Source organism: Anolis sagrei, chromosome 10 (genome assembly GCF_037176765.1).
Source record: "Anolis sagrei isolate rAnoSag1 chromosome 10, rAnoSag1.mat, whole genome shotgun sequence".
NCBI lineage: Eukaryota > Metazoa > Chordata > Lepidosauria > Squamata > Dactyloidae > Anolis > Anolis sagrei.
In genome coordinates, this window is record NC_090030.1 from 23,174,190 (window position 1) to 23,189,042 (window position 14,853).

The 14,853-nt window shown below is 43.8% G+C and overlaps 1 protein-coding gene across 3 annotated transcripts in view; it reads left to right on the forward strand.

Moving 5' to 3' along the window:
- The window catches only part of DOCK11 (dedicator of cytokinesis 11), a 155,433-nt gene that overhangs the window by 105,930 nt on the left and 34,650 nt on the right, over nucleotides 1-14,853 (forward strand). For all 3 annotated transcript variants that reach the window (XM_067471638.1, XM_060756079.2, XM_067471637.1), the window contains exons 36-42: nucleotides 858-924; nucleotides 2,493-2,540; nucleotides 3,255-3,397; nucleotides 8,349-8,458; nucleotides 8,575-8,712; nucleotides 12,499-12,681; nucleotides 14,548-14,661. In XM_067471638.1, the coding sequence (XP_067327739.1) occupies nucleotides 858-924; nucleotides 2,493-2,540; nucleotides 3,255-3,397; nucleotides 8,349-8,458; nucleotides 8,575-8,712; nucleotides 12,499-12,681; nucleotides 14,548-14,661 (803 nt within the window). The remainder of the gene's footprint in view (nucleotides 1-857; nucleotides 925-2,492; nucleotides 2,541-3,254; nucleotides 3,398-8,348; nucleotides 8,459-8,574; nucleotides 8,713-12,498; nucleotides 12,682-14,547; nucleotides 14,662-14,853) is intronic.

Consider the following 14,853-nt stretch of genomic DNA (forward strand, 5'->3'; position numbering starts at 1 on the left):
CTGAGACATTACCTTGGCTGAGTTCCCGTTTCTCATGGCCTGCATTCCCAGAGGCTTCTAGTTTCAAGTACGGTTAGTGAGATACTAACAGGTTCCAGGCTTTCTATAGTGTTGCTTTTGGACTTTTGATCTATTTCAGAGATTTTCCTGACTGCCGTGTTTTACTGTGGCTTTTTGACTTTGCATTTTCCTCTATTTTGTAACCATAAAAAGGATTGTTTTTCCCACAGTCAAGTGTGGTGGATTTAATCTTATGGTCTTGTTTCCTGATCTGGGTTGCAACACCTCCTTCCCCTCCTTTTTATTCCTGCATAGCACAGGAGTAAACCGAATGTATGCTATGGGCCGTAGGAAGTTTTCGGACCGGTTTTGTGACTCTAGGAACCCTCCGTCATTAATATTAGAAAATAAATTATAGATATGTGGATTTGTATATTTCCATATTTTTGCCATATTTTGGGTCCTTATGGGTGATTTTAGGCTCAACAAACTCCCTCTTGAAAAACAAGACGCAAATAGGAAACGGCCGCAATACCTTTTCCAGCCATTATCGTGGTGGTGCTGTTGAGTCAAACGGGTAAAAACCAAACCAAAGGTTGCCAATCAAGTGTTACAAAACGTAAAGTCTTCCATTTTTTGGGAAAGTTGGCCCTTTTCATTTGAGAATGTTTGACAGTGGAATAGATTACCTTGGGAAGGTCTTCTTCTCCGCTGGAGGCTCTCAAACAGGAAGTTGGGGGTCCATGTTTTGCTTTAACAGTCAATGAGGTTAGACTACATTGTCTTTGGGGTCCCTTCGAACTCATCCTATGATTCCAAGGTGGAAACTAAGTAGTATTATTTCTTTTCAAACTCAGATACCTTGTTAACCTACTGGAACAAAATCGCGCCTCAGGATCTCATGAACGTCCTTGTCCTCTTGGAGTAAGTTTGGTTTTTCTATTTATTCATTGTATATGTGGATGAAAAATTGAGATACTCCTAAGAGTTGGAATGCCATGATCAGTTCATTTTCTAATGGATTTGGAGTTGAAAAACCATATGATATAATATAATTATAATTATAATTATAATATAATATAATATAATATAATATAATATAATATAATATAATATAATATAATATAATGTAATGTTCATTTGTGGGATTAACATAACATAACCAAATTTGGACACAAGACATCTCTCAGGCCAACGAGTGACCATCACTCATTAAAAAAAACCCAAAACAGCAGAAAGGACTTAAAAACCCCAAAAAGCTAAATGACATACAGAAAAAATGGAAAGAAGAGGGAGGGAAGGAAGGGGAGAAAGAATGAATGAATGAATTAATGAAAGAAAGAGAGGGAGGGAGGGCAAGAAAGAAGGAAAGAGAGAAGGAAGCATGGAAGCAAAGAGCAAAGGAAGGAAGGAAGGACAGAGGTAGAGAGGGAAGGAAGGAGAGAAAGTAGTAGGAAAAGAAAAGGGGGGGAAGGAAGGAATGAGGTAGAAAAGGAAGGAGAGAAAGAAATAAAGAAAAGGGAAGGAAAGAAAGAGGGAGTGAAGGAAGAGGAGGGAAAGAAGAAGAGAAAGAGGGAGGGAAGGGAAGAAGGAAAGAGAGAAGGAAGGGTGGAAGCAAAAAGGGAAGGAAGGAAAGAGGTAGAGAAGGAAGGAAGGAGAGAAGGAAAGAAGAAAACATAAGGAATAAAGGAAAGAAGGAGCAAAGGAAGGAGAGAAAGAAGGAGAGAAAAAGGGAGGGAAGGTTGGCCACAGCAACACGTGGTGGGTACAGCTAGTATCTATATAAATAAAAATGTAATGTCCGTTTGTGGGATTAACAGAACTCAAAAACCACTGGGCGAATTGCCGCCAAATTTGGACACAAGACACCTAACAACCCAATGTATGTCCTTCACTCAAAACAAATTGATTTTGTCATTTGGGAGTTGTAGTTGCTGGGATTTATTATTAATCTACAACCAAAGAGCATTCTGAACTCCACCAATGATGGAATTGAACCAAACTTGGCACACAGAACTCCCATGACCAACAGAAAACACTAGAAGGGGTTGGTGGGCATCGACCTTGAGTTTGGGAGTTGTAGTTCACCTATATCCAGAGAGCACTCTGGACTCAAACAATGATGGATCTGGACCAAACTCTAAACGAATACTCAATATGCCCAAATGTGAACACTGGTGGAGTTTGGGGGAAATAGAATCGTGACATTTGGGAGTTGTAGTTGCTGGGATTTATAGTTCACCTACAATCACAGAGCATTCTGAACCCCACCAACGATAGAATTGGGCCAAACCTCCCACACAGAACCCTCATGTGGGTCACAGCAACAAGTGGCAGGGGACAGCTAGTAATACATTATATTATATTATAATATATTTATAGAAAATAAATATTACATATAATAAATATTTATTTGCAGCATAGGTGCTTTCTTGACACTTATGACCTTAGTTTGAACTCGTTCTTCTCTCTCTTTCTTTTTCTCTTTCCAGAGTCTGTCTCTTTCACTTCAGATATGTGGGGAAAAGAAACATTGCCAGGTATTATTCATCATCATAAATTAAATAACGTATGTATGTATGTTTGGAGCCAACGTTGTTGGCGCAGTAGGTTAAACCGCTGAGCTGCCGAACTTGTTGACCAAAAGGTTGCAGGTTCGATTCTGGAAAGCGGCGTGAGCTTCCGCTGTCAGCCCCAGCTTCTGCCAACCTAGCAGTTCGAAAACATGCAAATGTGAGTAGATCAATAGGTACCGCTCCAGCGGGAAGGTAACGGCACTCCATGCAGTCATGCCGACCACATGACCTTGGAGGTGTCTAAGGACAACGCCAGCTCTTCAACTTAGAAATGGAGATGAACGCCACACCCCAGAGTCGGACACAACTGGACTTAATGTCAGGGGAAAACCTCTATTTTTATGTTTATTTTGGATCTTCTAAAGCAAAATATCTCCAAGACCTCCAGGGGCCAATGTTCTCTTTTGTCTCCATTGCGGTAACTTTCAGGAGACGTTTCTCAAGTTCGGTGGTCCCTATCCCATTGAATAACTGGAGGGTTTCTGTATATAGGATGGAGTCACTCAAGTGGCTGAGGAGGAAAGAGAAAGGGCCTGAGACTGTTAGGAATTGTGAGAGTTGAAGTCCAAAACACCTGGAGGGCTGGAGTTGGCCCATACCTGAGTTAGATTGTCCATTGGTTGGGTATAATAGAAAACAGGCTTGTCTCCTTCTGAATGCCCTATATGCCTTTTCCAGGGTCCATGATGCTTGGCTGTCCAAGCTCACGGCCATTGACCGGAAATCCCAGACGATGCCAGCCCTTCGGAGCAGGCCAGGAGCCATCCAAACCCGACTTCAGCATCTCGGCAGCCTTGACAGCTCATTCACACTGAATCACAGTACGTTGTAAATATCTATCCATCTGTATCTATTCCTGTGTATAATAAAAGTGAACGTTTGTAGGTATGTGGGTATAGGTTCCAATATGGCTCCCACTTCTAGAGAATACTGTGACTCCCAGCAACCTTGGGAGTTATAGTTCAGCCACTTCCAGAGAGCCTGTGACTCCCAAGGATTATGGATCTGGATCAAACTTGGCACACAGAACTCAGCTCTAGAGTTCCCTTCTTGGTTATTGACGTGTGGCTGAGATAATGTTAATCTCTGTCTTTCCAATTCTGTCTCCATTTTCCTTAATTCTCTTTCCTCAGCCTCAGCCAACCTCTTCAATTCTCTTTCTTTTTCCTCAGCCTGACTGGCTCTTTCCAATTCCAACTTCCTCAATTCCCTATCTTTTTCCAATTCCAACTTTCTCAATTCTCTTTCCTCAGCCTCAGCCAACCTCTTCAATTCTCTATCTTTTTCTAATTCCATCTTCCTCAATTCCCTTTCTTCAGCCTGTCGTTTTTCTTCCATTTCTAACTTTTTCATCTCCAGTCTATATTTGAGAGTCATTTGTTCAGAATCTGAACTCTCTTCCTGGGATTCTTTTGTTTCTTCAGCCATCTTCTTCTGACGTCTGGTGGCCATTTTGTGTAAAATTTTACCTCACGATTTACTTCTCTAAGCAATCTTAAGGCACTAAACTTTGATGTTACACGGATCCCACGCTTGCCGCCAATTTGCAGTGACGCTAGCCCTATTGTAAAGGGTATACTCCAATTGTACAGGGCTGCCACCAATTATGCAAAGTCTGGATATTTGGATATTTTCCTTGAAGATTGTTTTGAGAGTGGCGCTTCACCCTCATTATTGTCTTCAGTTTACATATAGCCTCATGACTCAATGCTTACTTTGTTTATATGACTTTTCTCATTGAATGTATCCCTGAAGCCTATATACAGTGGAATCCCTATCCAGACCTAGAACTGTTACGTTTGAGAGAGGCTGCTCCTTTTGATTTCTGTGTACCACTGAATTGAGCTATGTGCTGGGGATTTTGGTAAATGGAATATTATATGCTTTTTTGATAATACACTTTGACATTACGCATAGATTGTTTTGTGTTTGTGCTGATATCTTACAAGTACTCTGGGATATTGTGTAGATGAGAACTGGCTCCCCAGACACAGATAAATGGAGATGACACGGTCTTCAAACAAAAGTTAATAAGTTTATTTTGTACAGAGCGTATGGTTGCAGGCTGTTGGTTAACTTGGAATAACTTAGAGAACTTTGAATGTAACTTGGTTTGCAATACAGTTCACACTTCCGGATGATTCAACTTGTAATTGACTTTTACTGTGATGAAGCACTTTCATACACAATGTTTCCTGAGGTGAATAGCCTTCTTATTTGATCAAATCCTAGATCCCTAGTTCTTTCCTAACTAGTGATCTAAACAAGCTTCCCTTAATCCTCTCTGACTAATGAAACTAATTAGGTTTCCCCCTTCAGCCTTCCTAGACTGAAGAAACCTCTGGCTATTCACACACTGCTTCTCCACTCTCCTCTCTCAACTGCTCACTCCGACTCTAAACCCCCAACTGAACTGCTTCATTTCAAAATGCAGCTAACATTCTCTTGCTAGGCTCTGCCCACTTCTCCTTCTCCTGCCTGGTTTCCTTGGCAACCTCCTGTGGATACAACCAGTTAGCTCTAGCTTTCAGCTACTGTTACCAAAACAAATATATTCTAACAGTTAAACATATACACAGTATCAATAACTTCTGTACACCCCCTATGATCAAGAGAAAATGGAGGGGTTTGAGGACTTGGGGACTGACCCAGGCTGCTCGGAGTTGTAGTTTACCTACTTCCAGAGAGCATTGTGGCTCCCACCGACAACAGATCTGGACCAAACTGGGCATGCAGACCCAACATGGCCAACTTTAAATGCTGGTAAGACTTGGGAGGGAATACTGATGGAACATGATGGGAAGGGCGGCCCACCCACATCCAGAGAGTCCTGTGAAACCCCACCGGCAATGGATCTGGACCAAACTGCAGCATGATGGGAGCTGCAGTCCCCACACATCAAGAAAGCCTTGTGACTACTATCAGTTATGGATCTGGCATGGAGAACCCCCCATGACCAACAGAAAATACTGGTACCGTTTGGGGGTGGACAAAAAAGGATGGGAGTTGCACTCCAACCATTTTGAAAGACCTTCTCAAAATGAAGGTTCAGGACATATCACAAATTGGACTGCAGGGTGACATGGAATATTGCTTTCGAAGCAGAGACCAGATGACCATCCATCGGGAGAGCTTGGATTGTGTTTCTTCTCCATAGCAAGGGGTCGTACCGAATAAATAGGCTTTATAGCCTCTTCCAACTTCTGATTCTATCTATGATCACTTCTTGCTGCCATTTGGGAAGGACCACAGTAGAAAAATGAGTCTTTGGGACTCATATGAAGTTCTAGCATAATAATAATAATAATAATCATCATCATCATCATCATCATCATCATCATCTATATATATAATAAAAGTCAGTGTTTGTATGTATGTATGTATGTATGCGGTGGGAGGTGTATGTGGCAGCTTTCTGATTGGCTGCCACTTTCACAGGCCACTGTGACCAACACGGGTGATGCACCTGGACCAAACTTGGCACACATAATCCCCATGGCCCCCTTTACATCCTGGTGAGGATTGGGGGAGGTGGACCACGGATTATGGGATTTGTAGTACTTTCAAACAGTTTGGTTCCCAGGGATCACTGTGGCCCCCAACAAACACTGATAAAGACCAAACTTGGCACACAGAGCCCCCATGACCCACTCTACATTCTGGTCAGGTTTGGGGGAGAACAGACTATGGATGATGGGACTTGCAATACCTTAACTCACTTTCTGAGACCACTGTGACCCTCATATAATGACTGATCAAGACCAAACTTGGCACACAGGACCCCCATGACCCACTCTACATCCAGGTGCTGTTTGGAGGAGGATGGACCATGCAGTACCTTCACTAATTGATAACTGATAAAGGACACCTTTGCCACACAATGCCTTTCTCAAATAAGCCGGGTAGCGCCAGGTCCTCAAGCTAGTAAATAATAAAACTTTATTTATACACCGCTCCATCTCCCCGAGGGGGACTCGGTGTGGCTTACATGAGGCCATGCCCATCAATATAGTACACAAATTATAAAACAAAAACATAACAATACCTGAAAATAAAATACATAAAATGCAAAAAATCAATATAATAAGCGAAACAACAGTGTAAAAAACAAACAATTAAAAACAAAAGATTTCACTGGGCAGGGCCACATTCAAGGATAAGATTTTAAAACACTGGGAAGTAGTGTAAAATTATCAGGATGAGGATCTGAGTAAGGGAGGATTTAATTGCACGAACCATAGATAAAGTGCTTCTAAGGACATTTTGTGCAAAGTTTGGTCAGGGAGTATCTAATATTCAATCATTGAAGGCACATTGGTTTTCAGATTCTTTCTGAAGATTGCCAGCGTGGGGGCTTGCCTGATATCTCTGGGGAGTGAGTTCCAGAGCTGGGGGGCCACCACAGAGAAGGCCCTCTCTCTCGTCCCTGCGAGTCGCACTTGAGATGCAGGCAGGAGTGAGAGAAGAGCCTCTCCGGAAGATCGAAGAGATCGTGTGGGTTCGTAGATGGAAATACGCTGTATCGAATTTGTTGATCTATGTTAAATTTTTGATGTATAGCTCTATGTTGCAATGTGGCAGAATTGGCAGAAATAGGGTAGCAACAGTAGAGGCAAGATTAATTTGCATATGTGCAGCCGATTGGTCGTATGCAGATGAGCGTAGGCCAGGATTTGAAAGGGCCACTGAGCCAGAATGGCAGTTGGGGGGAAGAGAGATGAACATTCCAAAGGGGCGGAGTTAAGTTTAAAAATAGGCAGTTAGAGAGTAAAAAAAAGGGAGTTAGGGATTCCTGTTTGTGAAGGACAGTTAGGAACTTTTGTGAGAGAAAAGCAGTTAGGAAAATGGAGCTTAAGTTTTAAGAAGAATAAAGAAGTGCCAGTGTAGTTTAAGGTAGAATATAGGTCTGTCAAGAGTGTATGAAAAGTAACATATTTGTTGATGTGAAACAGTTGAATCTTGATAGGAAAAGTTAACTAAGTGAATGATATTGAATGTAAGACTCAAGACTGTAACAGAACACACAAATGTAACCATAAGCGTTGGAGCCAGAAGCTATAAATAAACTTTGTTACTTGGTTTACTACAAGAGTGTCTCAAGCCTGTAATATAAAAGCCTCAAGGTAAAGGCTCACAAAAAAGCCCCAGCCAATTTAAAAGGGAGAAAATACAATCAATACAAGGCAGTAAAAAAATTAAAAGAAAATATTTTTCCTCCCACATCGACACACATAATAATACACCTGTAAAAGGTCTGAAGTAGTGAAATGTCGTCGCATACGCATATCTGTAAGGATGATTATACAGGCACATTCACATTTGAAAGGGCTTTCTTTTGAGTTTGGAAGCACGGATTGCCCGAAAACATCATGTAATTTGGCCACAAAAATGCATTGCAGTAGACACTGTCCATTCTGCTCTTATGAGACCTCTTTTGCAGATGGGAACCTAAATCAAATCATTTTGCAATAGTTTTCCAATTAATATCTCATTGAGTCTCAACCAATTCAACATAAACAAAATTTCTGTAGTAGAACAACTACTTTCAAAGAGAGGGCTGCACAATTACATAGGAAATAACTTTCAAACCAGGAAAGGAACATTTTTCAAATTTTGTTATATAGTGCTATCGCTGTGATACATGTTTCTTTCAGCCAAAGAGGACCCAACGAGCAACTCTCCAAAAGAGTTGTTTTGCCCTTTATTCAATTCCCCTCTCATTGCAAGTCACTAAATATGAGCATCACTTTTTGCATGGCTCCTTCTTCCCAGGTTCCTCTGAAGCCGACATCTTGCACCAGGCTTTGCTAGAGGGCAACACGGCGACCGAAGTGACACTCACGGTCTTGGACACCATTTCCTTCTTCACCCAGTGCTTCAAGGTGAGCATTTTCTGTAAACTGGATCAAGGTTTGGGTGCTCCATGTCCAAGATGTCATATTGGTGCTTTTCTAACCTTATTTTTTGGGGAAAGTCAACCATCTCGCTCCTTTTGCAGAACCAGCTCTTGAACAACGATGGACACAACCCGTTGATGAAGAAAGTGTTCGACATCCACCTCGCCTTTCTCCGAAACGGTCAGTCGGAGGCTGCCCTGAAGCATGTCTTCGCTTCACTCCGGTCCTTCATCAACAAGGTAGACAAACAATCAATACAATAATAACAATAATAATTCTATTTATCATGTCAGAAGTGTTTTTTTTCATGTCAGGAGTGACTTGAGAAACTGCAAGTCACTTCTGGTATGAGAGAATCGGCCATCTGCAAGGACGTTGCCCAGGGGACGCCCAGATGTTTTGACGGTCTGGAGACCAAGCCCTATGAGGAGTGGCTTAAGGAGCTGGGCATGTTTAGCCTGAAGAACAGAAGGCTGAGAGGAGACATGATAGCCTATGTGAGAGGAAGTCACAGGGAGGAGGGAGCAAGCTTGTTTTCTGCTTCCCTGGAGACTAGGACGTGGAACAATGGCTTCAAACTACAAGAAACGAGATTCCATCTGAACATATGAGAAGCAGCTGGAGAATTGGGAAGACAGGAGAGTCGTAATAGGAGGCCAGATTAGGGCAGTGTGGTGCGCATGTGCAGGCGAAAGAGAGCGTACAAGGCTAGAGGAAGACTCATGCCAGCGAGCATTAGGAAGAACTTCCTGACTGTGAGAACCGTTCAGCAGTGGAACTCTCTGCCCTGGAGTGTGGTGGAGGCTCCTTCTTTGGAGGTTTTTAAACAGAGAGTGGATGGCTTTGGGTGCTTTGAATGCAATATTCCTGCTTCTTGGCAGAATGGGGTTGGACTAGATGGTCCATGAGGTCTCTTCCAACTCTATGATTCTGTGATTTTATGATTCTAGGGTGTGGTTTTTCCACTCATGAATCCCACCTGGACACATATTTCCCTTTGTTCGTGGGTGTTGCCAGAGGGGCAAAATAGGGCCTTTGGTCACCAAGGAACAACTTGGGAGGAGCTACAGACTTTCTCAAGAAACTGATGGGAAGCCGGAGCCAAACCACAAGCATTTTATATTGTTTGTTTGTTTTGAAACAATGTGATTCGGAGAATGTGTCCTTTGGTGCACAGCATTGGCAAGATCCAGCTGTGACTCAAAGTCAAGAAATATTCCTGATTCAGATTGGGAATTGAAGGATAAAGAAGGATAATATTTGGTCTTGCCGTGGGTTTTGGGGTGCACAAGGGTTGTGTATTATTCCCACCTCGATAGAGATAATGTTGTTGTTCATTCGTTCAGTTGTCTCCGACTCTTCGTGACCTCATGGACCAGCCCATGCCAGAGCTCCCTGTCGGCCATCACCACCCCCAGCTCCTTCAAGGTCAGAGATAATAGTGGTATAGTATTCATTTCAAGGCATGGTTCCTGCCCTCCAAGATTTCACATCCAAAATTGGGGAAGTGGATGGCATGTGAGCATAGGATTCAGATGGGAAAGGGGACAAAAGAGTGGCTGCAGCAGTTTGCTTTTGGAAAGGACAAGGTTTCCTGTCCTCTGTTTAAATGCAACAGTTTGGGTTTTTTGTTTTGCACTTGAACTCAATTTGCAGCTGTCAAAGTGAGCTGAGGACAAAGGCAGAAAATGGGGGAAGCGAAACTAGGACATATGAGAAGCAGCTGGAGAATTGGGAAGACAGGAGAGTCATAATAGGAGGCCAGATTATGGCAGTGTGGTGCCCATGTGCAGGCGAGAGAGAGCATAAAAGGCTAGAGGAAGGCTCGTACCAGCAAGCATTAGGAAGAACTTCCTGACTGTGAGAGCTGTTGAGCAGTGGAACTCTTCCCCGGAGTGTGGTGGAGGCTCCTTCTTTGGAAGCTTTTAAACAGAGGCTGGATGGCCATCTGTCAGGTGTGCTTTGAATGCAATATCCCTGCTTCTTGGCAGGGGGTTGGACTGGATGACCCATGAGGTCTCTTCCAACTCTAGGATTCTATGAGTCCCTTCAAGGTATGGGGGGTTTGTGTGGGAAATTTTGCCCTATTCTATCATTGGTGGGGTTCAGAATGCATTTTGATTGTAAGTGAACTATAAATCCCAGCAACTATAACTCCCAAATGTCAAGGTCTATTTCCCCCAAACCCCACCAGTATTCAAATTTGGGTGCATTGGGTTTTTGTGCCAAATTTGGTCCAGTGAATGAAAATATATCCTGCATATCAGATATTTACTTTGCAATCCATAACAATAGCAAAATTACAGTTATGAAGTAGGAGCGAAAATAATGTTATGGTTGGGGGGTCGCCAAAACATGAGGAACTGTATTAAGGGGTCGTGGCATTAGGAAGGCTGAGAAATACTGCACTAGAAGCTTCAGATTTGCCGAACTGCCCTTTTGTTTCTCCTCCTGTGAGCATGGAGAGAAAGAAACTAGATGTCTCCCGAAAGACAGTCAGATGGATAGCAAGGCCCTAACTCTCTGATATAGCAGGCATGGGCAAACTTTGGCTTTCCAGGTAGTTTGGACTTCAACTCCCACAATTCCTAAGAGCCTACTGGCTGTTAGGAATTGTGGAAGTTGAAGTCCAAAACACATGGAAGGCCAAAGTTTGCCCATGCCTGCTTTATCTCAATGTGGTGCTTTGAATAAAGTCTTGTATCATTTTTCAAGCTCCTGTAATTGCGGAAGCTCAATAGCTCTACTGCTGACACTAGGAGCTTCTGATCTGCCAAACTGCCCCTTTGTTTCTCCTCCTGTGAGCATGGAAAAAGAGAGGCTATATGTCTCCTGAAAGACAGTCAGATGGATAGCAAGGCCCTAACTCTCCGATACAGCACACATGGGCAAACTTCGGCCTTCCAGGTATTTTGGACTTCAACTCCCACAATTCCTAACAGCCTGCTGGCTGTTAGGAATTGTGGGAGTTGAAGTCCAAAACACCTGGTAGGCCAAAGTTTGCCCATGCCTGCTATATTGTAATGTGATGCTTTGAATAAATGTGTGGGCCTGTTTTTGGCTGATGAGATAGGATTGCTGTTGTGTGCTTTCAAGACATGTGTGTTTTCAAGAGAGCAGTACGTGTGAAAAAGATCTTGGAGTCCTCGTGGACATGAGCCAACAATGTGATGTGGCGGCAAAAAGAGCCAATGGGATTTTGGCCTGCATCAATAGGAGCATAGTGTCTAGGTCCGGGGAAGTGGTGCTACCCCTCTATTCCGCTTTGGTTGGACCACACCTGGAGTATTGTGTCCAATTCTGGGCACCACAATTCAAGAGAGATGTTGACGGGCTGGAGTGTGTCCAGAGGAGGGCGACTGGAATGATCAAGGGTCTGGAGAGCACGCCCTATGAGGAGCGGCTTAAGGAGCTGGGCATGATTAGCCTGAAGAAGGGAAGGCTGAGAGGAGATATGATAGCCATGTATAAATATGTGAGAGGAAGCCACAGGGAGGAGGGAGCAAGCTTGTTTTCTGCTTCCTTGAAGACTAGGACGCGGAGCAATGGCTTCAAACTATAAGAGAGGAGATTCCATCTGAACATGAGGAAGAACTTCCTGACTGTGAGAGCCATTCAGCAGTGGAACTCTCTGCCCTGGAGTGTGGTGGAGGCTCCTTCTTTGGAAGCTTTTAAACAGAGGCTGGATGGCCATCTGTCAGGGGTGATTTGAATTGAATGTTCCTGCTTCTTGGCAGGGGGTTGGACTGGATGGCCCATGAGGTCTCTTCCAACTCTTTGATTCTATGATTCTATGATTCTAGGTCTTCGATCACTTTTCAAGCTCCTGTAATTGCGGAAGCAGAATAGCTCTACTGCTGGCACTGGGAGCTTCCGATCTGCCGAACTGCTGCAAATGCTGTTATTTCTGCACTACCATTTTTGAAAGCTTTTTGTAAAATAACCCCCTTTTTTCTCCAAGAGAGAAATGACACATCTGTAAACCTATGTTCTGTGTTAACTCCCGTCTTCCTGCTTGCGCCCAGTTCCCATCAGCCTTCTTCAAGGGCCGGGTCAGCCTGTGTGCCGCCTTCTGCTACGAGGTGCTCAAGTGCTGCAGCTCCAAACTCAGCTCCACGCGGAATGAGGCCTCCGCCCTCCTCTACCTCCTCATGCGCAACAACTTTGAGTTCACCAAGCGGAAGACCTTCCTGCGGACCCACCTCCAGGTGAGGAAGAAAGGACACAAGTGGGCCAGGTTCAGGGCTTGCAAGATTATGGCCCGCAAAGGACCTGAGGGAGCAGGCCAACACTCCTTTCCTTTGTTAAATTATGCTAAATGTCCTTTGACCAGTAGCTGGCCACTTGGAGTGCCTCTGTTGTTTCTATAAGGAGGTCCTCCATCGTGCATGTGGCAGGGCTCAGATTTCATTGAAATAGTTGGTCTGTGGTTTGCTCTTCTCTGCACTCGCATGTCGTGGACTCCACTTTGTGGCCCCATCTCTTAAAGTTGGCTTTGCATCTCATGGTGCCAGAACGCAGTCTGTTCAGCACCTTCCAGGTCACCCAGTCTTCTGTGTGCCCAGTGGGGAATCTCTCCTCCAGAATCAGCCATGGTTTTGAGGTTCCGGGCTTGAGCCTGCCAGTTTTGGACTCTCACTTGCTGAGGTGTTCCTATGAGTATCTCAATAGATCTTGAAAAACTATGTCTTGATTTAAGGCATTGGCAGGCTGGCTGATATACAAACAGAGGATGCGCTGGAGATGTCAATGCCTTGTTCCTTTCATTACAGGCTGCTACTGCCTGACAGATGTCAGATGGTGTAATACCAGCTAAACAGTATAATTTTTCCAGTGGTGTTGGGCATCCTGTCATAATGTGACATGTCCCATTAAGAGCCACGTAGTTTTCACGTGGTGATATGTATTCTACACTGGGCGTGCGTATTCAGCAGCAGAGTAGCAAAATGCAAGGGCAGATGTCTTTGCTGTGTCTGGTTGTGATCCCCAGGTTGTGCCAGTCAGCTTTCGTATGATAATATTTCTAGCACCCACTTTTTGCTTGATAGTCAAGCAGTGCTTCTTGTAAGTCAGAGCATGGTCCAGAGTGACTCCCAGGTATTTGGGTGTGCTGCAGTGCTCCAGTGGGAGGATTCCTTCCCAGGTAATCCTCAGAGCTCAAGATGCTTGTCTGTTCTTAAGATGAAAAGCACACATCTATGTTTTAGATGCAGAAAGAATCCACTTTTATTGCCTTGGTTCAGTGTTATGGAATCATGGGGACTGTAGTTTTCCAAGGCCTTGAGCCTTCTCTACCAAAAACTCACCAAACAACAAATCCCAGGATCTCATAGCATTGAGCCCTGGACATTTCATAAGAGATGATATCCCTCAAAGAGGAGCTCTTGAAGCAGCTTCCCATTTGGTTTTGGCTCAGCGCTAAGATCACCGTATGACGCTAATCTAATGCACACCCTAATTATGGAAAGGTCATTTAGCCCAAAAAGGTGAGTATTCGATTCAAGTAAACACAGTATTAGTGGGATTTTTTAAATGTTGGCTCTTTCCTTCCACTGCATTTGGGTGATTTCTACATTTTTTGCCCACAAGGACTGCTCGCCAAGGATAGTCTGGATAGAACTGGTTGCTTTGATGCCTGTTTCTAGCTTTGGCTTTGTGGGATATCTGGACTTCATCAGAGAAAGGGATGGAATGCTTCTTTGATCTAGACCAGTGGTTCTCAACCTAGGGTCCCCAGATGTTTTGGCCTTCAACTCCCAGAAATCCTAACAGCTGGTAAACTGGCTGGGATTTCTGGGAGTTGTAGGCCGAAACACCTGGGGACCCACAGGTTGAGAAGCACTGATCTAGACTCTCTGTTAGATCATTTAGAGAAGGTCCACCAAAATGGTCAAAGATCTGGAAACTATGAAGAGCCACTTAGGTTGTTCTGTAGGTTTAGCTTGGAGAAGAGATGGTTAAGAGGGGATTGGAGAGCCTTCCTTGGGTTTCCAAGCACTCCGGAACACAAGACAAGACTCGCAGCTCAGAAACAACAAACAAATTTATCCCCAAACTATCAATTTCTTCGATAGATCATAATTGCTGTGAGCCAACTGATCGCTGACGTTGCCCTTAGTGGCGGTTCGAGGTTCCAAGAGTCGCTGTCCATCATCAATAACTTTGCTAACAGCGACCGGCCGGTGAAGGTAGGTTTGGATGCCCTCTCTTCAGCTCACTCCTGCTTGGGAAAGCAGTCATGGATTGGGGGCGAAGCCAAGGACTGAATAGCTGAGCTGAAAATTCCATAATTTAAGGAGAGTATTTGGCATGAATGACATGAATTCTGTGTGAATGCACCCATAGTTATAACACTTCGTTGCTATTTGAATGTCTGTGAA